The sequence below is a fragment of the Danio rerio genome, chromosome 15 (genome assembly GCF_049306965.1).
Source record: "Danio rerio strain Tuebingen ecotype United States chromosome 15, GRCz12tu, whole genome shotgun sequence".
Classification (NCBI taxonomy): Eukaryota; Metazoa; Chordata; class Actinopteri; order Cypriniformes; family Danionidae; genus Danio; species Danio rerio.
The window spans coordinates 18758273-18784338 of record NC_133190.1 but is presented as its reverse complement, the minus strand read 5'-3'; the positions used below and the strand labels follow the sequence as shown (position 1 = coordinate 18784338).

At 36.4% G+C, this 26066-nt stretch overlaps 2 protein-coding genes and 1 long non-coding RNA gene across 8 annotated transcripts in view; 1 reads left to right on the top strand and 2 right to left on the bottom strand.

Annotated features, from left to right (window-relative positions):
* The window catches only part of p2rx8 (purinergic receptor P2X, ligand-gated ion channel, 8), a 29926-nt gene extending 19179 nt beyond the window's left edge, over nt 1–10747 (bottom strand). Inside the window, exons 1-10 of one of the 5 annotated variants that reach the window (XM_073922807.1) lie at nt 10637–10747; nt 9438–9666; nt 9194–9338; nt 9018–9089; nt 4556–4631; nt 4332–4428; nt 4122–4205; nt 3876–4017; nt 3653–3780; nt 2841–2934 (exon numbers count right to left, since the gene is read on the bottom strand). In XM_073922807.1, coding sequence (XP_073778908.1) covers nt 2841–2934; nt 3653–3780; nt 3876–4017; nt 4122–4205; nt 4332–4428; nt 4556–4631; nt 9018–9089; nt 9194–9338; nt 9438–9571 — 972 coding nt within the window. In that variant the 5' untranslated portion in view covers nt 9572–9666; nt 10637–10747. 5 annotated transcript variants of the gene reach the window in all.
* Nucleotides 10748–14365: 3618 nt separating this feature from the next.
* On the bottom strand, nt 14366–17712 carry LOC137487734 (uncharacterized). Of its 2 annotated transcripts, none has more exons than XR_011006432.2 (5): nt 17658–17712; nt 16325–16430; nt 16130–16200; nt 14662–14846; nt 14366–14497 (listed from the first exon to the last, which is right to left on the bottom strand). It is a non-coding gene; the product is annotated as an uncharacterized lncRNA (long non-coding RNA). The 2 variants fall into 2 exon arrangements; XR_012390716.1 differs by having other exon boundaries at nt 16134–16200.
* Nucleotides 17713–19693: 1981 nt separating this feature from the next.
* On the top strand, nt 19694–24234 carry txndc17 (thioredoxin domain containing 17). Its single transcript, NM_001003456.1, has 4 exons — nt 19694–19943; nt 20022–20103; nt 23653–23728; nt 23838–24234. The coding sequence occupies exons 1-4, from the start codon at nt 19799–19801 to the stop codon at nt 23904–23906; spliced, it is 372 nt and encodes a 123-aa protein (NP_001003456.1). The 5' UTR covers nt 19694–19798; the 3' UTR covers nt 23907–24234.
* The last annotated feature ends 1832 nt before the right edge of the window (nt 24235–26066 follow it).

Below are 26066 nucleotides of genomic sequence, written 5' to 3'. Positions count from 1 at the left end.
GCTGTTCAGTTTTTTTTTTTTTTTTTTTGCATGGTCAGCATTGAGGAGAGAGTAACACATTTCACTGCAGCACTTTGTGTGTGTGTGTGTGTGTTTATTGGATATGTGATTGTGATAAATGTTAGCAGTTGCTTTAAAAGTATGCTATATACCAGGCGTGCTTAATCCTGTTCCTGGAGATCTACGTTCCTGCAGATTTCAGTTGCTATCCATATCAAACACACCTAAACCAATTAATTAGGACCTGAACACCACGTGATAATTACAGGCAGGTGTGTTTGATATGGGTAGCAACTGAAATCTGCAGGAACGTAGATCTCCAGGGGTCAAACTCCAAGTTACTGGAGAACTGCAGGGCAGCAGAGTTTAGTTCCCACCCTTCTTCAACATTACCTGTAGATTTCTAACTAGCCTTAATTAGTTTTATCAGGTGTGTTTAATTAGAGTTACAGCTTAAAGTCCCGGTCACACTGCACTTCTCTCCCTTTAGACTTCCAGTCATACGCATGTGAATGCTGCAGACCTGGAATGCAAGCTCATGCGACAAATTTTACAGTTTGCAGCATTGGAAAGTTCAAGCTTGGGAGATCTCTGAACTGCGAAATCACATCATGTGATTGCTTGAGACTAATCACAGATCAAACCATGACCTCTCTGAACAAAAATTATGGACCAGTTGCTTGCTTTTTCAATCTCTAAATATTTTGTTTAATCCCACTCCTTTTCGCAGAGCCATGTGACAGAATTTTGCATGCTTAAACGTTAGTTTGACTGCAGCCTTTCTGTGCAGACCTGGGGCTCTCAGTAATATGTAAGATGATATTTATATCTGCTGATTTCTTAATTTTGTTATACATTTTCTGTTTTGTATTTGTTTGCTGCCAAAACAATAAAATAAATTTGTCAGAATTTACAACTTAATTTAAATAATTAATAACAGGTAAGAATACTAATTAATTTAATTAACACCTTGACATACTATTGTGTATGCAGTATAATGCTGTGAGTTGTAACACTACAGTACAGTAATTAACTGTGCACAGTTTCCAGTTAGTTACCACTACTGCTCTATTACAGTAATTAACTGGCAACACTGTTGCCAGCTACTCACTGCAATGGTTCAGTTACAGTAAACAACTGGCAACACTGTTGCCAGCCACTCACTGTAAGGGTTCAGTTTCAGTAATTAACTGGCAACACTGTTGCCAGGTACTTACTGTAACCAAACTTTTGCAGTGAGTAGCTGGAAACAGTGTTGCCAGTGTTCTTCTGTAAAAAAGCCTGGTAAGGTCTAACAGTGTATGTAATAATTCATATGAGGCGATTTGAAGCAAAATACACAATGACACTCAATCAAACATATCTACAATGATAAGCATAATGGTTACTTACTGAGTTACTAACGCACAGCAATACCACGTGAAGAAAGGACGGACTTTGAAGGAATAATCAGTGTGAGGAGAGATTCATGAATAAGTCTGAACATGTTCCGCCCACGCGTGCGCAGCAACAATTACGTAATTTATCGGCTTAAAGATATCAGCCTAATTTAGACATCGGATCGATAACGATAATCTTAAAAATAGCATTTATCGGCCGAAAACGATATGGCCTCCGATATATCGTGCATCCCTAGTCACGATTATTAACGTCTACCTCACACCCAAACCCAACCATCACAGATATCAATGTCTACATATTTCCCAATCCTAAATCCAACATCACAGTAATGACATCTACATCTACTCCACACCTAAACCTAACCATCACAGTTATTACCATCTACACCTTCCCCAACACTAAGCCCAACTGTCAAAGTTATTAACGTCTGTACCTACTCCACGAGTAAACCCAACCATCACAGCACAGTTATTAACATCTATACCTTTCCCAACCCTAAAGCCAACGCCAGTTATTGACATCTACACCTACTCCACACCTAAACCCAACCATCACAGTTATTACCATCTACACGTTCCCCAACCCTAAACCTAACAATCACAGTTACTAACGTCTACACCTTCTCCAACCCTAGACCCAATCATCACAGTTATTACTTTCTAATGCCAACAACATCTCGTTGTGACATCTCGCATGGTTCAATAGGATCTCAATAACTGCAAGTTATCCCTTTACTGCTAGTTACGCCTCTACTATAAGTTACGCGCCTTTTATGTTAAGCCCCTGTCTTGCAGTCCACAGACAGATACACTTGCCCCAATCAGGTCTGGTATAGTATCTTTAGTTACTGTTTAACCATGTACAGTATAAAGCGATTTGTTGGCTTCGCCTAAAAAAGTGAATAAACCCTTGCCTTAAATTTCACTCATTCATTAATTTTCCTTCGGCTTAGTTTGTATTTCAGAGGTCACCACAATAAAATAAACAGCCAGCATGTGTTTCACGTGACGCAACGGATGCACTTCCAGCCGCAATCCAGTACTCCACACAAAAATGCCAACTGGCCCAACCGGGACTCAAACCAGTGATCTTCCTTCTGTGAGGCGACAGCGCTAACAACTGAGCCACCATGCCACCCTTTGCCTTTAATTTTTTAGGTAAAACTACAATAAAATAAAGTTTAGTCAACTTAAATGTTTCAAATTACAAGGTACTCATGTTTTTAAGTAAACTCAACTTGTCGCTTTTAAGGCAATAGATTTACTCACTTTTTTTAAGCAACTAATTGCTTTTTAGAGTGTATATGTGATGCCAAATAATATCAATATGGAAAAAAATCTCCAAGGAATATTTCCAGCACCTTGTTTAGGCACTTCTGAAGGCCGCTGTGATTCTAGAAAGGTGTACCTAATAAAAACAGTGGTATTTGGACAACATACCGTTCCGAACACCATGACATTCAATTGGAATCCATACACCTTGTAAAGATTTCTGTGCGTCCTTCCTGCAGCATCACTGGAATAGCGAGCAAATCTGAGAAGATATTAGAGATATTCAACATAAGAACTCCTTTTGATGGAGATTTAAACATATCTGAAATTTTTGTTGTAATCTATATATTTCTTTAAATTTTTTTATATGTCACAATCATAGACTCTTTTCACATTTACGAGGTACTGAAGGTAGCTGAAGGCATCATAGATGGGTAAACTTAGAGCGCAGTAAAAAATTTTTACAACTCTGTTTGCTGAACTAATAAAAGAAAAACTGCTTGATGGTGTTATAAAGACTTTCAGAAAATGGAAAAAAAAATTGTGTGAGACTGATGACGGGAGCCAGAGAAGAGAATAACCTCAAATTTACTCTCAGCCCCATAGACGCTACATTAGAAACACCTTACATAAGCAGTAATTATTTTTTGTAATTGGGCGCAAACATGATATAACACATTTATAAATGCATATAAATATTCATACATTTTAAAAAATCTAAATTTTAAAAACTTTCAAGGATTTAGGATTATGATGACTGTAAAATGTGTCATAACAGTCTTGTAAAAAGGTTCTATAGTTGTTGACTAATTTTAAAGGGTAACATGGTATAACCACAATTAAAACTTCTGCAGATGTTGGACAATGAGCATTACATTGTTTCTGAAGCAATCAAGTGTGCATAATCTGTCTTCTAATATTGGTCTGTTGAAAAGTCATTATCAAAACTCTGAGAACAATTTTGATCAGCATGTGAATACCTGAAGTTATATCCAGCTGTGACTGGCGTGCTGCTCCCCATTGCCATAAAGCTGTACTGAGGATGACAGTCTGAAGTATCCATATCAAAGTCACATGACCACTTAATCACAATCCCAATTGAACCACCCTGGAATTAAAAATAAATATAACATGTAGCATAATAAGCACATCAAATTAAGTTTAGTACTTCCACCACACATTAAATCCACTCGAATTTCTCACCTTTGCTGCCACTTCTTCAAACCTATATCCAGCTTTGCTCACAATATCTCCCAGCCGAAATACAGGACAATATGGGTGATGAATTTCGTCATGCAAACAGGTTTTTATATACGACGGATAACCTTCCTTTAGAATATTTGTTCTGAGAGGAACAAAATAACATTTGAGATCATTTATTGATAATAGTTAATCAACTGTTTTATTCAGTCAAGGGTTTTTATATTTAAAGCACACTGATTATCTTACTTGGAGAGGTTGAACTGGGAAAATTTAATGAAGTTCCTTATGTACACAGTAAAGTTTTCAGCTTCTCTCAACATAGTTGCGGCCCTAAAACATTTCACAGCATTTAGGGTTTTTCTTTTATCATTTTGTACTTTATCTCATTTTATTATTATCCTATTCTGGGTATAGCATTGGAAGTGAATTTTAAAAAGTGAGAGAAAACTTTCTTACTCTGGCCGCGAGGACTTTTCAGTGGGACACCAGCCATATATTTCACATGTGTTGGTTTCATTCCCATCTGTTTTCCTACAGGTGCCGGTTTTAATTCCTAAGTATTCGGGAGAGAATTAATATGTTTTGACATATTTAATACACAACATATATGGATGGAAAACATTCCATGGAGCATGGCTTTATTATGTGAGCTAGACTGAAAAATCAGTTTAAATTCATACCATTTCCAGCCCTAACAGCCTCTCCTTCTGTGCAATTGTCGTCATGGGTGCATGTGCTAAACGGTACAGAGGGGCTCTAAAACAAGACAGACCACTGTTCATTTCAATATAATGACATATTTCCAACTGAAATGGAGTGAAAGATGAGAGAAGGGGCGAAAAATAAAACCCCGCCCCCTACTCAATGCTCCATTTTAGTATAATAAAGTACTTCCAACTGAAATGGAATATCCTCCTGAGACCGAAAAAAGTTTTTTTTCTTTTTTTCTCTGTGATTTTCTACATCCTTTGGGTTAAAAATTCTACAATTTAGTTTTTTTACATTTAGTTTTTATTTTTAATTTTACAGCATGTCCACTGTAGTGTTCCACAGGACCATTTTAGTTCGAAACAACTGCCAAACTAAGACAACAAAACTGTACAGGATATGGCTGTAAAGGGATATTAATACAATATTAATGTAAAAAAAAAAAAACAAGAGGCATTTTTTCCTTTTGTATTTAAAATCCTGAAACAGTTTAGTCTGAAAGAGAGCTGAACTCAAAAAAAAAAAAAAAAGAAGTGATGTTATTGCACATGATGTTGTTGAGTTTGTAAAAACAAACTCAACACACACAAAAAAAATATTTAAAACTTGTCATTTTCTAATTGTCTTTAATTCTCTAATTATCTGATTGTCAGACTCTAAATCAGAGTCTCCCTCAACTTTTTTTTTATAAAGAATCCTCTCTGCTTCAGTTCTGCCCCCTAAAACATGCAGACATTAATTACATTAAGATGGTCCTGGTGTACACTATAGTGGACACAGAGGTTACGTTAACAAAATATTTTTATATTGACGGATTTTTTTTCAGCAGTGATGGAAACATCTGAAGGTGATCCGTCATTTTGCTGGAATATGCTAAGGGTGATCTAACGTAATTTGTGGCTAACTGTAATTCCACTCCTGTCCAGCTGATGGCGATTGTCCCTTTGTCACCGATGCGTACAGTTGCAGCTGAGTGAGAAGTTTCTTTAAACGACCAAATAGTTGTGATGTTAATAATAAAGGTAAAAAGGAGGAAGTGATGCAGTGGACTATAAAGAACAAACAGACAAAAATCCTCAGTTGCCGACAGATGTTACAAGCCAACTAAACTGCAGCGAGGAGGTCAGGTGCTTTGAAGTGCGTTGTGAGCACTACCGAATGCAGAGGGGTGCAGAAGGAGCGCGTGCTGTAGTATTTTTTTCTGGTGAAACAAGTGTTTGCAGGATCGGGAAATGCCACATTTAGAGAATCCAGCAAACTTTGTTCTGAACACAGCCTTAGGAGAAATGTGTCCTAACTACAAAACGCTGACTGAAGAGTTGCTAATTCCGGTGTTTGGTCACGAGAAGTCAAATCTCAGAGGCAAAGACACAGAATTTAATGACAACTGCCTCTGTATCAGTCTCCCTTGATGCGTTTGATTACACACATGCAAACACCCAGTTCAAGTCGACGCAGGAAGAAGATATGAGTTAAGGCAGATAAGAGTTTTTGTTCATTAGCCAAATAAATAAATGAATAATTTAGCCTCTATGCTCGTCGTGCAAGTTCATTATTAAAATATGAATGAAAAAAGCGATTAGAAAATCTGCAAACTAAATAACGATCAATAATACAACAATAGGTTATGACGGAATTTTTACAACCCTCTCCGTTCAAAATGACGGACAATGAGAAAGTCTAACACGACCTCTGAGGACATTTAAAAAAGGATGATATTTTGAAACACAAAAGGTAACAGCTTTGAAAGCTAAATGTACTGTTCCTGACACTTTAATAAACAAATATATATTTAGTAATAATAGTAAAAAATCATTTTAAAAGCTACATTTTACATACCTCTCCCCTTCCCATATAATGTGCTGTTTTGTATGTCGCATTGTCGCCCTTTTTGGATGCAGTACAGGAACTGGTTCCTAGCATGGCAGCCCATTAAATGACATATCACTAGTAAGCCCAGGATGTCATTTGAACAGTACAACAGGACTTGACAAAGTAGCTCAAAAAATTCAATGAAAATTCATGAAAATGCAATGTCCACTTCAGAGAACACAAGTCAATGGGCGGGGTCTCAGGAGGATATTGAGTAGGGGCAGGGTTTTATTTTTGCCCCTCCTCTTATCTTTCACTTGCAGCAAACTAACGATTGTAGAGGCGTGGCTAAAAATGCTATTCAAGCCAACAAACTGACATCATCAGATAAGGGCTCTCAATCCATAGCGGTTTCGTTCAAATTTTCCAGACACACTCAATCACTTTTTTTTTTTTCTTGTGAATTTACTTTTAAATTTTGGTTTGACATCCATACTTGGCTTTCATTAAAGATGATTTCAGATGATTTACGCAGCGGGTGCCCTTTCAGCCGCAACCCATCTCTGTGAAACATTCACACACACATACTCATACACTACAGAGAATTTAGCCTACCCAATTCACCTGTACCGCATGTCTTTGGACTGTGGGGGAAACCGGAGCACCCAGAGGAAACCCACACGAAAGCAGGGAGAACATGCAAACTCCACACAGAAACACCAACTGACCCAGCCGAGGCTCGAACCTGCGACCCAGCAACCTTCTTGCTGTGAGGCGACAGCACTACCTACTGCGCCACTGCGTCGTCTCACTACGGCCAATTTAAGTTTATTCAATTCACCTGTAGCGCATGTCTTTGGACTAGGAGAAACCGGAGCAACCAGAGAAAAACCATGCGAACAAGGGGAGAACATACAGTCCACACAGAATTGGCAACTGACCCAGCCGGGATGCGAACCAGCATTGTTCTTGCTGTGAGGTCCCTGTGCGTTACTGAGCCACCGTGTAGCCTCTAAAGGCCTTAGATTCTAACCTAATATTTGATTAGATTTTTTTTTATAATTCATTTTTTGTATGGTAAACATAATTTGATTCTATCTGCACGATAAAAAGTTGTTTACTCAACTTAAAATTGTAAGGCAACTTGCTGCACATCTGTTTTTGAGCTGACTCAGCTTTTAACCCAAATACTGCACTCGATTTGGCTTAAAAGTCAATTTGCCTAACATGTTGTCTTACAAATTTAATTGAGTCAACGTTTTACAGTGCAGGTAAAAGTCTAAATAAAAAAATATGTATAATCAGATATTAAATTAGAATTATTAAAATGTTCATAATTAAACAGGAGTTTTGATATATTTGTGTTTTGAGTTTATCTTAAGATGTAAATGAATGACAAAAGGCATTAATATTTACTTATTACCTAACAGAAGATAAGCAGTTTTAAAAAAAAAGTTATATTTACCGATGATGTGAGGTTTCGATTGTATTGTTATTTTTTATTTCCTGTTTTTCTATTTCTGGCGACACAGTGGCTCAGTGGTTAGCACTGTTGCCTCACAGCAAAAAGGTTACTGGTTTGAGTCAGTTGCCATTTCTGTGGTAGAGTTTGCATGTTCTCTCCGGTTTCACTCACAGCCCAAACACATGCACTACAGGTGAACTGATTAAATTAAATTGGCGTAGTGTATTTGTGTGTGTGAATGAGTGTATATGGATGTTTTCCAGTTCTGGGTTGCAGCTGGAATGGCATCCGCTGTGTAAAACATTTGCTTGTTAAGTTGGCGGTTCATTCCGCTGTAGCGACCCCAGATTAATAAAGGGACTAAGCCGAAGTCAAATGAATAAATGATTTATGTTATTCTATTTCTACTAAGAACCCATGGGAAAATCTTGAATGATTCGGTGATGAATTATTCTTCCTGGCTCTGAGGTCATTTTTGCATCACAACATTTTCCTGTTTAAATTTATCTGTTTTTTTTTTTATAAAAGCAGTCAATCATTTTGGCTGTACTGTTTCAGTCCAATTAATGTATCTCGTTAAACTCGACAAGAACTTAAAATAGTCTAAACCAGCATAAAGCTCCATTTGCACTGACAGAATCCAATTCTGCGTCATTGAGACACTGTAAACAACACAAGACACCAGTTCATCAGTCAAACATATCCATCTTGTGTATTTAGGAAAACAATAAGAATATAGCAGAGTGAAATGGACAATGTGAACACCCTTATATCATGCAATTGTTAGGCACACATTTAAAAGCAGGAATGTCCCTTGAGACTGATAACATAGGAAATGGTAGCATGGAAATTGACGTTGTCAAACCAGCCATCAACAAAATCAATCAGTAATCCTTATTAATGGGATGGTAAAAGCCATGTAGTGTTTTTTTTTAAGTATTCTGCACTGTACATCAGCGGTGATATACATATACATGCATATAATACCACAGTGCTCTTAATGGCCTGAAGGGAGCTATAATGTACAAATTGGCTTAACATTTGCAGTAACTGAAAGCAAATACTTTAAAGTGAATGTATTTCAGAAAATAGAAATTTGTTTAAAAATGACTCAATCAAATGTTTTGATAAATGATAATAACAGAGTTCAGCCTTACCTCTGGACATGTGGTTAATGTTTGGTTTGGTGTTTCAATGAAGTTGGTTACTACAAAAAGAAACTTCCCACCCTGAAATGGAAATTAACCAAAACATTTGATAAATAAAGCAAATTCACGAAGCAAATCATTAAATATCCGGACTAACTCTGACTCCATTGTGGTTTATGACTTACATGGTCTGGTATAACGTATTCCTCTGGTCCCCATAGATCTGAAAAGGTTGTATTGACACGCGCGATTCCTTTAACTTTAGTTACCACAGAGCTCTCGATAGTGTCATCCACGACTTGGTATCCTTTCTTTGTCACAAACACCCACCTGTTCAGAATAAACGTGTTCAGTCAAACCATAAGAACAACGAAATTCTTTCATAGATATCATTAAAGTTCAGCTAAACGAAGTAATGATGACTCTTACCCAATCAGATAGCACATGATGATGAGTTGAAAGAATCTGTATAAAAGTCCAACTATTTTATTCTGAGTGACCACATATCTGACTGTAGTGTAGTTGAAGAGATACAGTAGAGGATTACTGCACCGTCGAGCCATTCCTGCTTCTGCCGCTGCTGCTGGACAAATGATGCTCTCTCTCTCTCTCACACACACACACACACACACACAAACACACACACACCCTCTGCATCCTGAGAGACACATTAATGTGCATCACGTGATTTCACTGTTTACATCTCATATCCATAATATCACAGTTACAGTTAATAACAATTAAGGCCATTCAGATTAAACTATACAGCTTGAAATTAATTTTACATTACTTAATTAAAATACATTTAAATGCATTTATAGAAATATTTCTTATTAAGTTAAAATGGATTGACTAAAAAACGAAAACTCAAATTACAATTACTAAAAAATTTTATATAAATAATATTCAAATTACAAATTAAAAACTGAAAAAGGCAATGAAATTGCTAGAAACATAAGGCTGTTTTAAACTGTTTTTAAAATAATATTGTGCATTAACTAAAATCTAATTTAAAGGGCACCCATTTTATCTCTTTTACAAAATGTAAGATAAGCCTTTGGTGTCTCCAGAATGAGTCTTTAAATTTTCAGCATAAAATATCCATCAAATTATTTATTATAGCTTCCAAAATCTGCCCATTTTGCTGTCTGAATACAGTGTAGCTGTTTTTTATTTTTTTATTTTTTTAGATTTTTTTTTTAGTTTTGTTTATATTAGGTTATATTAAGTCTGCAAAATAAAGGGCGGGGACACTTGAGTGACAGCTAGGTCTCACTGGCTGCCGACACTTCACCTCAGCTGATTCCGGCTGATTAGCCGCTGAACTTGGCATATACATTGAATCTTTTTTTTTTTTTATGTGACTTTACACGGTCCATTTTTTTATTATTATGTCTTACAATTATCAGATGATATGGCACGCATTTTCCTCTTGTAGAAAAACGTCATAAGACCAATGTTTTGACGCTAATGTATTACAACAGTGTTAAGTCTAAACACTTTATTGATATAAAACACAACCAAGCACATGTGGTCAGAACACAATTGAGAAGCAGGTAATGAAGTATTAGGCGTTTCTCCCAAAGCCTGTCTAAGCAAAATGCTAGCAGGTCTGTAGATTCACTCACGCTCCGCCTCTTAGCCCTTGTTTGTTATCCCTGGTCGGTGCGATGATGCGTGAACAAAATGGCGATGGTTGGCAATGACTACTTGCAGCTTCTTTTGCATTCTTCAAAAACCTATGGGTGACGTCAAGGATACTACATCCATATCTTTTACAGTCTTTGGATACAGCAGACAAACAGCAGTCAGTGATAGAGACAGACACGGATGAAGCTGAAATTTGTGGTGGAGTTTATTCAAGCCTTTCTGAGATGATGAGTCACACACAAATGCCGTTTGCATTACACACAGAAATATATATGCGCGTTTATTGATACGATGTGGCTGTGGTGATTACATCAAGAATTACATAGCAATTTTACTGTCTTTATTACAAATGTGCTCGGTTATAAAATGCACAGAGAGTTAAAACAGATATTTTTAATCCCAGTTTCTACGCAAAAAAAAAAAAAGTTCTGTGGACATGTATACATGTTACTCCTACGTCACGTTGCGGTAGGCCTTAAAATCACTGAGATTTTGATACTAATTTAACATCAGGAAATAAAAAAGACTTAATGTGTTTATTTCACTCCAATATGACTGTGGACACACTATACACACAGTTCTGTCCAAACAGCTTACAAAAGTTAATTTACATCATTAGTGCCCTTTAAAACTTACAACAACAAAAAATATACTTTTCTAAAGTAGTTTTATCTTTGTGAAATGGGCTCTGTGCACAGCTAGTTTTACTTTTGTTTTTACTGCATCGATGTTGTAATGTAATATATTCAGTTAAATAGACTTAAGCTTCATTTAGTTTTTCAAGCGTAAAATTAGATGAAAGGCCATTGTAATTGCTACCACTGCCATATTTTAAAGGGCCATGACAAACCCCACTTTCGGTTCAGGTCCACCTCAGAATTGTTTCAAAAGATGCATCATAGTGGGCGTGGAGCTCCGCGAGCAAAGGGCAGGAGTGGGCATGGCCTGCAGAGCAGGGGAGAAGGAAGGGAGCGAGCAACTGTTGTCAGTCGGTTCACAAAATGAAACACAAACCATGCGGAGACCCATGATTTATAGTTTACAAAGTTAAAATGCAAAGAAATGAACAGTAATTTAAGCCCTGCTACATTTGGTGTTTTATTTACACACCACCACAATTTATATCATTATACAGATAATCGTGTTCATATAAACATTAAGTGAGGACTTTTCCCTCAGTCACCGGGTCTGAATGCAGACTCAGTGCAGCAGGTCTCTTGCCCTGTCTATTTTAACCATTAGCCCTGCTGGTAACCTGGAGGATTTAGGCAAACAGCAGCACGGCGATGTGTCTAAATGTGAACGAACTCCTGATAAAAGACAATGTCCGCCATTCTCCAATTCTCTTACTGCTCTTAGGACAAAAATGCTTGCAGCACACACAACTTTGCTGTATTGGCCCAGACAGGATCGCGGGAAAAAACATGCAACAAACCCCATGGATCATGGAAACAAACACATACTACCCATCATGAATGGCTAAATACTGCGTGTCGTGGGTCCGCCGGACACGTCTCACCCAGTCATCAACGTAGGATTTCACAGTTGAGCTTGGCACTGGCAGCCAGGGGCCTCATGTACGAAGACTTGCGTGGAAATCTTACTAAAACATTGCGTACGCACAAAGCTGTAAATGTGCGTACGCAGAAAAAATTTCAGATGTATGAAACACTGCGTACGCCGAATCTCACGCATATTCTTTTGTACATCTGAATGAACGTGAAACTGAGCGCAACATGCACGAGCACAAAACCCCTCCCTGACTCCTCCCCCGTATGAATATGCTAATGACTATGCTAATGGAAAAACCCAACGAAAAAGCAATGGCAAAAGCAAGCAAAAAGAGAAACTTTGAACAGAATGTGAATTGGAGGTGCATTCAGAGGTAGACCGGAGAAAAGCGGTGTTATTTGCAAGTTTGTTCTCCGGAATTAACAATAAAAGAAATAAATAGAGCGGGAGAGTTTAGCTGATGCGGTTAACACAGTTGGGTCTGAACATCGCACTGAGTGCATTGAAAAAAGAAATATTGTGGTTTATATCTGTAAAATGTTGCAGGATGATTATCAGTCACAGTGGCGCTACTTGTAAGACCCATTTGTTCAGGAATTGATACGTTCGAGCATGAACTCGGCTCGAATCCAGCGTCTGATGAACTCTCTCTTGTTTTTTCCCCCGCTACATATCAGATTTTGTCAACTATTTATCACGAGAAAGACAAGTAGGAATCATTAATAAGTTCATATCAATAAGCATCATATTTTACTTGCACATTTATTGAATGGAAATGTTTCTGATTCACGCATGCAAATTCATCTTCAGATAGGTATGTAAGATTTCCATACCATACAGTTGACCAGCTAAACATTAAAGCACAATTTGCAGCGGTCGCCTGTTTTCCCAATGTAATCTGAGCGATCTACTGCACGCACATTGCTATAAAGACACCCAGATAGCAAAATACACTCGGGCCAGTTCCGGCAAGATTGTCGCCTGCCGGAGACTAACCCCTCGGCCCAACTTCGGCTGCCGGACTCGGGCCGGATGCCTGTGGACTCACTGCCCGATTCCGGCCCGAATCAAGCGGGCCAGATGCGGCGGCCGTAAGCGAGCCGAAGCTGCGCATCCGCGCCGGAATCGGCGCGAGCGTAATGTGCGCTGCGGCCCTGAGCTGGCGCGACTCCGTATTTATACACCTTATAAAACCTTTTGGTATTACATTGGTACTTGATATATGGTATTACAACCATTTGAATTTATATAACAGCAAACACAGGCTATAATGTAAACACAAAGTGTAAGCACTGCGTTTAACCTTTGAATAAAGTGCAAACTGCACACATATTCTGTAACGAAAATAATCAGAAAAATGACAAAATAAATAAATGTTAAACGTTTATTGATTGCATGAAAAAAATAGTACTAAAATGTTATAAATAATTTTGTAGTGCACAAGAATATCAATATAAAAACAACAATAAAACACAATAAAGACACAGAAAGATTTAAACATAAAATCTAAAAATTACACACAAACACAGATGTTTTTTAAAAACAACCCTGTTTTCCCAACAGACTTCAATTAAAAATATGTAAAAAACAGCTAAATTTTATATAAACCTAAATATAGAAACCAATTTAAGATATAGCAAGAAACATCTTAAAAATACCAATGACAATCCGTAAAATATCCAAGACAAACTTGTAAAAAGTACTGCAGAATTCTGAAGAAACATCTTGAAACATTTTTTAATAAAACATTAAAATAATAATAAACAAATATATATATATATATATATATATATATATATATATATATATATATATATATATATATATAAATTGCAGAAGTATAAAGTCAAACTTTTTTTTTTAAATAAACTTGAACAAAATCAATTGCACAAACAGCAAGACATGAGTGAGATGATTATACATTTCATATATATACACGTCTTGTGCAATTTTATATTTATAATTTTATTTGTATTACATTTATTAAAAATGTATCAAGATGTTTCTTCAGAATTTGGCGCGCACACATACATACACATACCATACATATATACACACACACACACACACACATATATATATACATATACATATATATATATATAAATGCAAATTAAAGAAATAAATTGTTCAAGTATCAGGGAACATCCTAATACAGTTAAAATGTTGTTTAAAAAATAAAACAAAATAGTGATGTAGACATTTGACACATTAGCTTTCTCTTCTTTCTTCCTCCATCCCTGTCAGGGGCAAGTTGTAGCTACCTTGTAATGCATTTTTCCACTTCTTTATCAGTGGCGTGGTATGGACATTTGTCCTCACTCCATCTGTGATTAAAAGATAAACAGATAATTAGTAGTGAACAAGTACTAATGTAAAAAAAAAGAAAAAATTAGGAAAAAAGTAGGCTACCTACGAAGCAAAAAAAACAATAAAAAAAACAAACAAATAAACTTAAAACACTTTGAAATTAGCAAGAGCTTGAACTTACCAGTTTCTTCATTTGTTCAGGCTGCTCCTTTAGTTGATTTTCAAGCTTTTCCAAATCAAATTGACCAAAGGAAGGTCAAATGTGTTTACATCTGGAATTTCATCACGTCTGTTTTGGTTTTGTGAGAATCAGGCCCAGCTGCTGCTTTATGACGTTGCATGATTTTAAAACTTCAGTCAGTCGTGCTAAAAAAGAAAAATAACAGATTAGTATAAATCAACCTGTAGCTTATTCTCATACAACTTCTGTAAATACAACAGTGGGTTAGACACTGCTGATATTCTCTAGTTGATCTTTACTTTCTAGCTGCATTAAACCTTAACAAATTTAGTGATGTCTTCAATTCTTACAAAGACATCACGAGATGCAATAAGTTCTGTCTTGATCTCAAACTGCACTAGAACAAAGACTGTAAATGTTCATAGGTGTACTGCAGGAGTGTCCAAACTTTTTGGGCCGAGGGCCAGATGCAAAAAAACAAACGTTGTCGCGGGCCAAATTTTACATACATCACACAGACACGTGTATATATATATATATATATATATATATATATATATATATATATACAGTTGAAGTCAGAATTGTTAGCCCCCCTAAATTATTAGCCACCGTTTATTTTTTCCCCAATTTCTGTTTAACGGAGAGTTAAACATTTTTTTTCCACACATTTCTAAACATATTAGTTTTAGTAACTCATTTCTAATATCTGATTTATTTTATCTTTGCCATGATGACAGTAAATAATATTTGACTAGATATTTTTAAGACACTTCTATACAGCTTAAAGTGACATTTAAAGGCTTAACTAGGTTAATCAAGTTAACTAGTCAAGTTAAGGTAATTAGGCAAGTTATTTTATAACAATGGTTTGTTCTGAAGACTTAAGGGGCTAATAATTTTGACCTTAAAATGGTTCATGAAAAAATTTAAACCGCTTTTTATTCTAGCCGAAATAAAACATAAGTCTTTCTCCAAAAGAAAAAATATTATCAGACATACTGTAAAAATGTTCTTGCTCTGTTAAACATCATTTGGGAAATATTTAAAAAAGAAGAAATAAATCAATGAGGGGCTAATAATTCAGACTTCAACTGTGTGTAGACAGACAGACAGACAGACAGACAGACAGACAGACAGACAGACAGATAGATAGACAGATAGACAGATAGATAGACAGATAGATAGATAGATCATAACAAGAACTGCTGCTTAATTGAATGCATGTAATAGCGACATGGTGGTTATTTATTGAATTACGTTCATTTTTGTATAGCGGGCCAGATTCTATTGATATTTATAAAAAGCCTCGCGGGCTGCAGATGGCCCGCGGGCCGTAGTTTGGACACGCCTGGTGTACTGGAATGTACAGTATCTGTGCATCTTGATGGTGGTCTTAAGATTTCTGCCATAGTCATTGATGGTGATGGTACTTGTGGTGCTGCATTGATTTCTGAAATCTTCATACCTGCCTTTTATCCAGCCTCTTTGTTCCAAGTAATTTTTCTTCATCACGGTATAGATGTGTCTATACTGTCCCTTAATCAGATACATTTACAAAACAAAACATCACTTTAGTATAGTGCCAGGGCAAAACTCACAGGTTGTAATAGATCAATGACATAATGTTGACAGTATGTGTTTAAAATAATTGCAAACAAACCTGTTCTGTCTTTAGATGTATGACAGGCGATCATCATCCTCATCTGTCTACCAGTCAGAAATCACAGTTGCGTGTGGATGTTTGAGTAGAGCTTCCTCATATGCATCTATAATAAAACATCACATTGTTGTTAACCTCCCGTAAAGAAAAGTTCAAATCCTGAAATACTATCAAAGTTAATTAATGCATATAATACCTATAGTGTAAATAATCAGTACACAGAAGGTTGCACAAGATTTATTCGGAGATTCATGCAGAGTGACAGCCTTATGAATCTGAGACATAGATTTGTAAGATGGTCAAGCACATGCATTATTCTGTTACCATGAAGATTAACCTACCATTGTGAAAAATGTTTGATGATAGCCAATAACAATAAACCATTTCAGCTGTTTGTGAAGCAATTAGTAATGTAATGTCTGAAAAGCTCAATCTATGTTGAAAATGTATCAGCAGTTTACAGCTTATAATGGACTTTTAGCACACAACTATAACATGCCTATTCACGTTCAAAAGAGTGTGCCATTGACTTCTTTGGTCGTGATGTTCTGCAAAATGATCTCACTAACCTTTGTCAAACAAGAACAATAAGACTTAACCAACAAATATTGTTACCCATTCATTTAAATCAGAATTTATCACTGTCAATAACATAAAAAAACCCTCAAAATCTGCTTTAAGACGTTCAGTTTTACATTAACTGACCATTACAGCTTGAGCAAAAGATATAATTGATTCACATAGGCTAACACATATGAATTAAAGTGCATAGTAATATATTTCTCTTGGATAATTTAAAGAGAATAGTAAACAGTCGAGTTTCGATCACTTTTCGTGCCTAACTGCATAAACAAGATAAACAATAATATTTTATTAATCCAAAACGATTAGTTTTTATTTACACAATCACAGAATTAATACTGTTGGATAAGTAAACGCCTGTACAATGATTTTTTCAACATCCACGGTACTTTATAATGTTAAATTAGGAAAAAAAACACGTTTTGCCATGGTAATGGATTCGTCTACAGTAACTTTAACGCAAAGTTAGCATACACACAAATTCGTTTCATGTTTCTTTAAAATAATTAAAATAGTTTTCAGTTACTACACACGTTACAATCTAACATTGTGTAAAAGGAACAGGAACTTTCAGACGTGTTTGTAACTGTTAGCGTTAGCATACATTAGCTCCAGTCGTGTTTCTTAAAGCAAGTTACATTTCGTATCAAACTGTTGTAAATTACTAAACGCTGTTACAACCAAACACCGTGGAAATGTTTTAAGCTCTAAATTCGCTAATTATACAGTACACAAGCAGTAAAAAGCTTACCTTTCTGACCGGATTCCACGTGAATTCTTTGAAAATCCAAACTTTTTCTTCTTGTGATCTTCGTGCCATGGTGGTTGACAACCAGCTTTTTGGAGCATTACCGCCACCGTCTGGATTGGAGTTTGGATCATGAGTTTAGTCACGCATGTGTTTATTATGAAACCAACTTCTGCTTTAAAACAAAAACAGTCAGCACAGGAGCGTGCTATCTCAAAAATAAGCGAATTTTACATAGTTTTTCTCTAGATGACATGTATAATCTATTTATAAATAATATTGTTTTGTTTGCGTCTAAACATTGCGACCATCCACACTAAATATTCTTTTTTTTTTTTTTTTTTTGCTATCGTACCATGAATATTTTCTCAAATTATCATTAAACGTGGAGCTAACAGATTACTAGATAAAATAAGAACTTAATCGGTTGCCATCAGCCTTAATCGGTTGCCATATGGTTGACCGGAATCGGGCCAGTGCTTTACAGCCGCATCACAGCCGCATGTGCGCGAGCGAGCTGCGGGCCGCACTCGGCCCGGATAACACTCGCCGATGCCGAGTCGGAGCCGGAGGCGCCGGAGGGCAGCCGAGCTCGGGCCGATTACTGCCTGCTATCTGGGCACTATCTGAAGATGAATTTGCATGCGTGAATCAGAAACATTTCCATTCAATAAATGTGCAAATAAAATATGATGCACAAACTTATTAATGATTCCTACTTGTCTTTCTCGTGATAAATAGTAGGCAAAATCTGATATGTAGCGGGGGGAAAAAGAAGAAAGAGTTCATCAGACGCTGGATTCGAGCCGAGTTCATGCTCGAACGTGTCAAAACATGTTCGCATGTGTCTTACGAGCGCGCCACTGAGACTATTCAGGGTGCAGCAACAGTTTACAGATATAATATTATTAAATAGAAATGTTACTAATTCACGCATGCAAATTCATCTTCAGATAGTGTCTTTATAGCAATGTGCGTGCGGTAGATCGCTCAGATTACATTGGGAAAACAGGCGACCGCTGCAAATTGTGCTTTAATGTTTAGCTGGTCAACTGTATGGTATGGAAACCTTATATACCTGCTGAACCCGCCTCATACAACTGCCATTGCAAGGCTCAGACACTTTGTAGAGAGCAATTTAACACAACTGCCTCTAGGAGTTGCCAATGGAAATAAAACAGACACGCTCAAAAAATGTGCGTACGCCTGCCAGAAAGCTGCCGTGAAGTTGCGCACATTCCCACGTTCAGTTCATTGTTAGTAAATCCAAACGTGAGCGATTCTGAGCGTGAAACCTGGCGTACGCAAAGTTTTTGTGCGTACGCAGCGTTGATACATGAGGCCCCAGGTCTGCTTTGTCTTTGGAAAGCACATGCTCTCACGAATAAGTAGCCGGCTCTTCTCATAGGAAAAGAAAACTCTGCTATGAATAATAATGAGAAACCGACGCGTCATCTTTGCACTTGCAGTTCTTTTATGTCGCCGATTTTGATCCCGCCCCAAAAATCATTTTAAACCCGTAAGCTGAAATTAGCTGACAAAAGCTCAAAATTATCCAGTTGTACCCACATTTAAAGCTGACAGGTGCTAACATTGTCCTAACTGATGCTCAACACACACAAAACTGTTAAAATCTCAAAAAAAGAAGTCAAGGGTTTTGTGAACCTATAAAGACTTATTGATCTTCTAGTCCGACCTGACCTTCATATATACCGTATATCTAACAGGCAGTGAAGATCGCTGATTTTTAAAGAAATCAGATCTTAAATGCGATAATTTTGTAATGGACACACACACACACACACACACACACACACACACACACACACACACACACACACACACTAACAACTGACTAACACTATTGTAATTTATTTTAATATTATAAACAATATTATTGCGTTAAAAATGTATGGCTGTGGTGAAACATTTGCTAAATCACTAGTCCAGTTTAGCAGACTTTTATATTAAAACATTCCGCTCTTGCTTAAGCCGAAAAGAAGCCCATTGCTTCATACTTCACACACATCAGCAGGGTTCGCTGTTAGCAAAAGTTTCACACACTCACCTCAATCCATACATATTCTGTTGGACTTTATCACGGATCAGCTGATCTCCACTAAACACTAAACCAAAAACAAATCATGTCTAAATACGAAGAGGTTGCCGTTCATGGCTACGAGGAGTTTTGTAAAGCTGTGTCTGACAGAAAAGGGAAGGAGATTTTCGCTTATTTTTCTGGAGATAAAGACGAGCATGGCAAGAGCTGGTGTCCGGACTGCGTGAAAGGTACAGTGTAAAACATTATACAGCAGTTGTGCTGCTTCACAATCCTAAAAGAGTATCTTCCTTTACCCCCTCCTGTAGCAGAGCCAGTGGTCAGAGCAGAGCTGCCTCATCTGCCAGAGGGGACTGTCTTCATTTACTGTCAAGTTGGGGACAGACCTTAGTAAGTTCACCACACATTGAACTGTAGATTAAACATGAATATCTGATGCACACATATGCTTTTGTTCATTAGGTGCAATATTAGGTGAGGACAAATTGTGTCCTTGTCAAAATTAAAACTGTCTGTACATATTTACTGGACTATGGTGTTTGAAATGGGATATTTTGCTTACATCTCATTTTATTTTGTGGCCTAGTTTAAGTTTCAGATTTGCCTTCAGCTTTGGTTAAAGCCAACATAAAATGAAAGTAGCAATAGTATTTTCTTCAGAGTGAAACTGCTTCTCAAACAAGGAAAAAAACATATAGAGGTAAAGTTAGTTTTAGATTTGGATATTCAGACATTCTACTTAATATAATTTCAGAAAAGTATTCTTTGCAAATTCTAAATAGGAAAATCATATTAGCAGCAAATGACCATCAAAGTACAGCATTGTTCACAGTGAATTAAATGGATTTAATGTTGTTAAGAAGTCATATTTGCATGCTAATTCCGATCGAATATTCAAAGTAACATGGTAAACAATATAGAGACTACTAAATGAACGAATGTGCGAATATAAAAGCAACTTTACCTCAATATAAAGCATATAGAAATTTATAGTAAATAGTAGGGATGCACCGATCGATCGGCTGGAGATCAGTATCGGACGATAATCACATTTTATGACTTGATCGGTACTCTCCAATCTCATGAACCGATCACAAATGTTTGTTTTTGAGTTTACAAGCAGAGGAAGACGCACACCAAACATCATAAAACAGTAGTTTATAAGCCAATTTTCTTTCAGTAAAAGAGTAATGGATTTATAGGTGCGCATTTTAACTTTTTATGCATCAAATATGCCCACCAACTTTTTTCTTAATTGAGACATGTTGAATTCTTCCATCATTTGCAGTGTTTTTACATTGCATTGTTAATCATTTCTTACCAATTTATAATCAGTTTTATGTGATATTTTCTCTAAGATTCCTTCTGACCATGACATGTCTACACTAAATGGTTATAAGAGACATGCTTAAGGGATTATATGAAGCATCCTTAATGTATTCTCTTAGGTAAGGAGAATACATTACTTAATACATCCACTTAAGTCAACTTAGAGGAAAAATGTGTGTAATACATTACAAATCTTGAAGTGTTAGAATCTGTTCTCGGTATCAGCTGATCACAATGACACAATGAGGGTTCTGCACTTGATATCGGCTGCAAAAATCCTGATTGGAAACTGTCTAGTAATACTATACTACAGAAAACCACTTGAATCTATCTGTTGCTGTAATAATGTATGATACTAATGTAATACTAATATCCAGACGTTCTGGTTTACAATACAGTTTCATAAAAGTATTCTTTGCCAATTCTAAATAGGAAAATTATATCATCAGCCAATAACTATGAAAGTAGGGGCGAAATAAAAAGAAAATGAATGAATGAAGTACAACATTGTTGTTTATAGTCAGTTAAATAGTGCTAATGTTGTTTTTAAGTTGTACTTGCATGAGATTTTAGACCAAATACTCAAAGTAGCCCAGTTAACATTTTAGGGACCGTGTTACAAGTTACTGAACGAATTTGTGAATATAAAACCAACTTTACCTCAATTTGAGGTAAAACATCACCCACTGTAATATAAAGAAATTACGCAATACTGTAGTTTTTATAAATTTATTAAAAATAAAAACCTGAAAAATCACATGTACATAAGTATTCACATAAGTATTTTGTTTCTTCAAAATCAGTCCTTCAGGTGCCTTTTGGCAAACTCCAGGCGGGGAGTGGCTTCTGTCTGGCCACTCTACCATACAGGCCTGATTGGTGGATTGCTGCACAGATGGTTGTCTTTCTGTGCAAAGTTCTCCTCTCTCCATAGAAAAATGCTGGAGCTCAGACAAAGTGACCATCGGGTTAATGATCACCTCCCTGACTAAGATCCTTCTCCTCCAATCACTCAGCTTAGATTGCCGGCCCGCTCTAGGAAGAGTCCTGGGGCCATGTACAAAGACAAAGATTCATACTAAAACATTGTGACAGAATGTGAATTAGAGGTGCTGCTTTCAGAGGTAGACAGGAGAAAAATGGTGTTATTTGCAAGTTTGTCCTCCAGAATTAATAACAAAAGAAAAAAATATTTGAGTGCAAGAGTTTAGCTAACGCGGTTAACGCAGTGGACTCTGAACATCGCACTGTAAGCAAATTAAAAAAAGAAATGGTCCGATGTAAAACTTTGTAGTATCTATTTAGGCTAAGTACAAATAGCACACCTTGTTGGAATGAGCCAGTTGAGTGATTCCCGCCCTTCATTGTTTGATTGACAGAGACATAATGACTAAAAAGGGCAGCAAATAGTAGAGTAAGTGGCGTAGCTCGTAAAGCACAAGACTACTTGTTTTGACCCGATTGAGGATGAACCCGGTTTGATTCCATTGTCTTTTGTCAGTGTCAGTGACTTTTTTTTCCCCCCACTACATATCAGATTTTGCCTACTCTTCATCAAAAGGAAGACAAGTAGGAATCATTAATAAGTGTGAGTCTTCTGTTAAGCTCGTTTGAGCATCACATATTATTTGCACATTTATTGAATGGAAATGTTTCCGATTCACTTATGCAAATTCATCTTCAGATGGCGCCTTTATAGCAATGTGTGTGCAGTAGATCGCTCCAAATAGATTGCGAAATCCGCAATCGCTGCAAATTGCGCTTTAATGTCTGGTCAACTGCATGGTATGGAAACCTTATATTTATACGTTGTAGTGTGCAATTTAACACAATTGCCTCTAGGAGTCGCTAATGGAAATAAAACAAACACACACAAGAAATGCACGTACGCCAGGCATAAAGTTGGCGTGGACCAACGCACATTTTCACGGTAATTTCATCATTAGTAAATCCAAATGTGAGCGTGAAATCTGGCGTACGCAAAGTTTTTGTGCTTATGCAGCGTTGATACATGAGGACCAAATATCTTCTACTTACGGATGATGGACAATACTGTCGCTGAGGTCTAAAGACAATTCCTTTGTCTTCATGCTTGGTTTGTGCTTTGACATGCACTGTCAACCCTGGGATCTTATATAGACAGGTGTATGCTTTTTCAAATCATGTCCAATCCACTGAATTTACCATAAGTAAACTCCAATTAAGCTGCTAAAACATCTCAAGAATGATCAGTGGAAACAGAATGTACCTGAGCTCAATTTAGAGCTTCACGGCAAAGGCTGTGAATATGCATGTACATGTGATTTTTCAGGTTTTTTATTTTTAATAAATTTGCAACAATTTAAATTATTTTTCACATTGTCATTATGTCATTTATATTATGAAAGGAGAAAAATAGTTCCAAAACAAAAGCTTTTGAAAAAGTGGGCGGCCATTAGCGCGCTCTATTGGTGGATCTACTGTGAGAGACAAGTTGCCTGGCCCTCATGTCTCTAAACTCATCATCAAGGCCATGAAATTAAAAAAAATATGATGCAAACACTGCACTATTCCATAAAAAATGTTTGAATAGTTTTAGTGTTGACATCTACATTCACTTCTTTTTGTCAGCTGGAAGGACTCAAATAATGACTTTAAGAAGACTCTTAAGCTGACTGGAGTACCCACACTCCTGCGCTATGGGACGGTATGCATGCTTCTTGTACTATAAATTTATAATAATGTACTATACGTGGGAATCCACAGATATAAATGATAAATGTGAATGCATTGTAATGCGTTTTGTGTGGTTTTAGCCACAGAAGCTGGTTGAAGAGGAGTGTTTCAAAGCAGATCTGGTTCGGATGATGTTCACTGAGGATTAATGTCCTGTGGTATAGTAACACACTGCTTGATGACACGCTCATTTCAAACATTTCTCTCTGAATGATTGTCGGTTTTTCTACTGTTATTTTTTTGGAAGTACAATCTGTGCTCCTGCTCTGGATTGTTAATCAAACAAATTGTGATCTTGGAATTGTGTTGTGAATTTGCACTGTGGTGATTGTACACATTTTGAAAGCATTGTTTACATAAAAGGCGTTTGCTTCATCACTTATTTCAAAGGGGACAGTACTTGAAACAGAAAACTAAAGCAGTAAAATTGAATTAAATGTGACATAAAAGAAACAATAAACTGATTCAAAAAATTAATCTGTATTTGTTGATTTTGTGTTACAAATGTTTTGCAAAATTGTTTGGAATTATATATTATTGCATATTTTTATATTATATATAAAAATATTTGTGCCTATATTTTATTTGGAGAATATTTAGTTTATGTTTTAATCAGTTTTCAAGTGAATTTTAATATGATTTTAAATTTTTTATTAGATTTTTTTTATACAATGTTTTGCATTTATGTAAATTTTATTTGCATTTATAACTTGCATGTATTATTTTCCATGTTTATGGTTTATCTCAATAAAATGTTTTATTACATATTTAATTCTTAGAGTATGAGATTTTACACATTTATCTTTTTAATCAGATTTTTTATGTTTTTGTAATGTAATCTGCATTTTTGTCATTCATTTTTACTTATTTTCACAGATTTTGAGCCGTCATTCTGTATTTATTCACTTTTAATATTCATTTCAGTATTATTATTGAATAATATGCAAATGTTTAGATAATCTATATCTAATTAACTTTGTAAAGTAATTTTTTGTATTTTAGTGGATGTATTATATGAGAGATCTGCTGTAGCTTTTGCCAAACAACTGATGTTTCAGCTCCTACTCAAATTTGTTGTGCATAAATCTTTTATAATGAAGATATTCCTGCATAAAGATTTTTTATTTATTTATTTATTTATTTTTACAAAATTTTGCACTGCTGTGTCTGCAGATTTCGTCTGGCCCGGGAAACTTTTGGAGTTTTGGAAACTTTTACGTGGGTCCTCTAGTGACCCCATGGGCCCCCCTGGATGTCAGTTTGAAAACCTTAAAACATGATTTTGTTTCTCTGAGAACCTTTTTAATCCATCCACCACCCCAAAAAAGTGATTCATCATCCAAAAGTGTCGTTTCTAAACGCTCAGACTGACATTTGTTTTTTAGATCAGAACCTTTGCGTGCAGTGGCATACGCACCTTCCCACCCACGTTTTTGTGTGTACGCCAGTTCCCATGCAATTGTTCTGATCTATAATAAACAAACTTGACAGGAGCATGTTTGCAGCTGTAAGTAAACTATTTGTAAGTATGTGATTTTATATTGTTTCGTCTTCTATACAGGGCATTAGGACTGACACAGACCACAGCATAAACACTCCTGCTGGCCTCACTTACACCCGCTTACCTTTAGTAAGTAACCAGTCTAGGGCTGCAGGGTGATATGGCTGTGGCAATAGAAGTAAACCTATTTATCTTAAATATTGAATTGATAGTTTTTATAATTATTGTTAAACTTTTTCTAAATTTTTTTTTGACATCTTTTTATTGTTTTTAGCATAAGAAAACAAACAATAACTTTAACAGAACAAACAAACTAAAAAAACGGGTACAAAGGCCATTTCACTTAACACAAGCAGCCACACACATCATAATACAATATCTTCCAGAAAGCATAAGAGGAAGAAATTGAAATAAATATAAAAATAAATAGGGCGATGCAGTGGTGCAGTAGGTAGGGCTGTCGCCTCACAGCAAGAAGGTCGCTGGTTCGAACCTCTGCTGGGTCAGTTGGCGTTTCTGTGTGGAGTTAGCATGTTCTTCCTGCATTCGTGTGGGTTTCTTCTGGGTGCTCCGGCTTCCCCCACAGTCCAAAGACATGCGGTACAGGTGAATTGGGTTGGCTAAATTGTCTGTAGTGTGTGAATGAGTGTGTATGGATGTTTCCCAGAGATGGGTTGCAGATGGAAAAGCATCCGCTGCGTAAAAACATATGCTGGATAAGTTGGCAGTTCATTCCGCTGTGGTGACCCCAGATTAACAAAGGGACTAAGCCGACAAGAAAATGAATAAAAAATGAATAAATTACAGA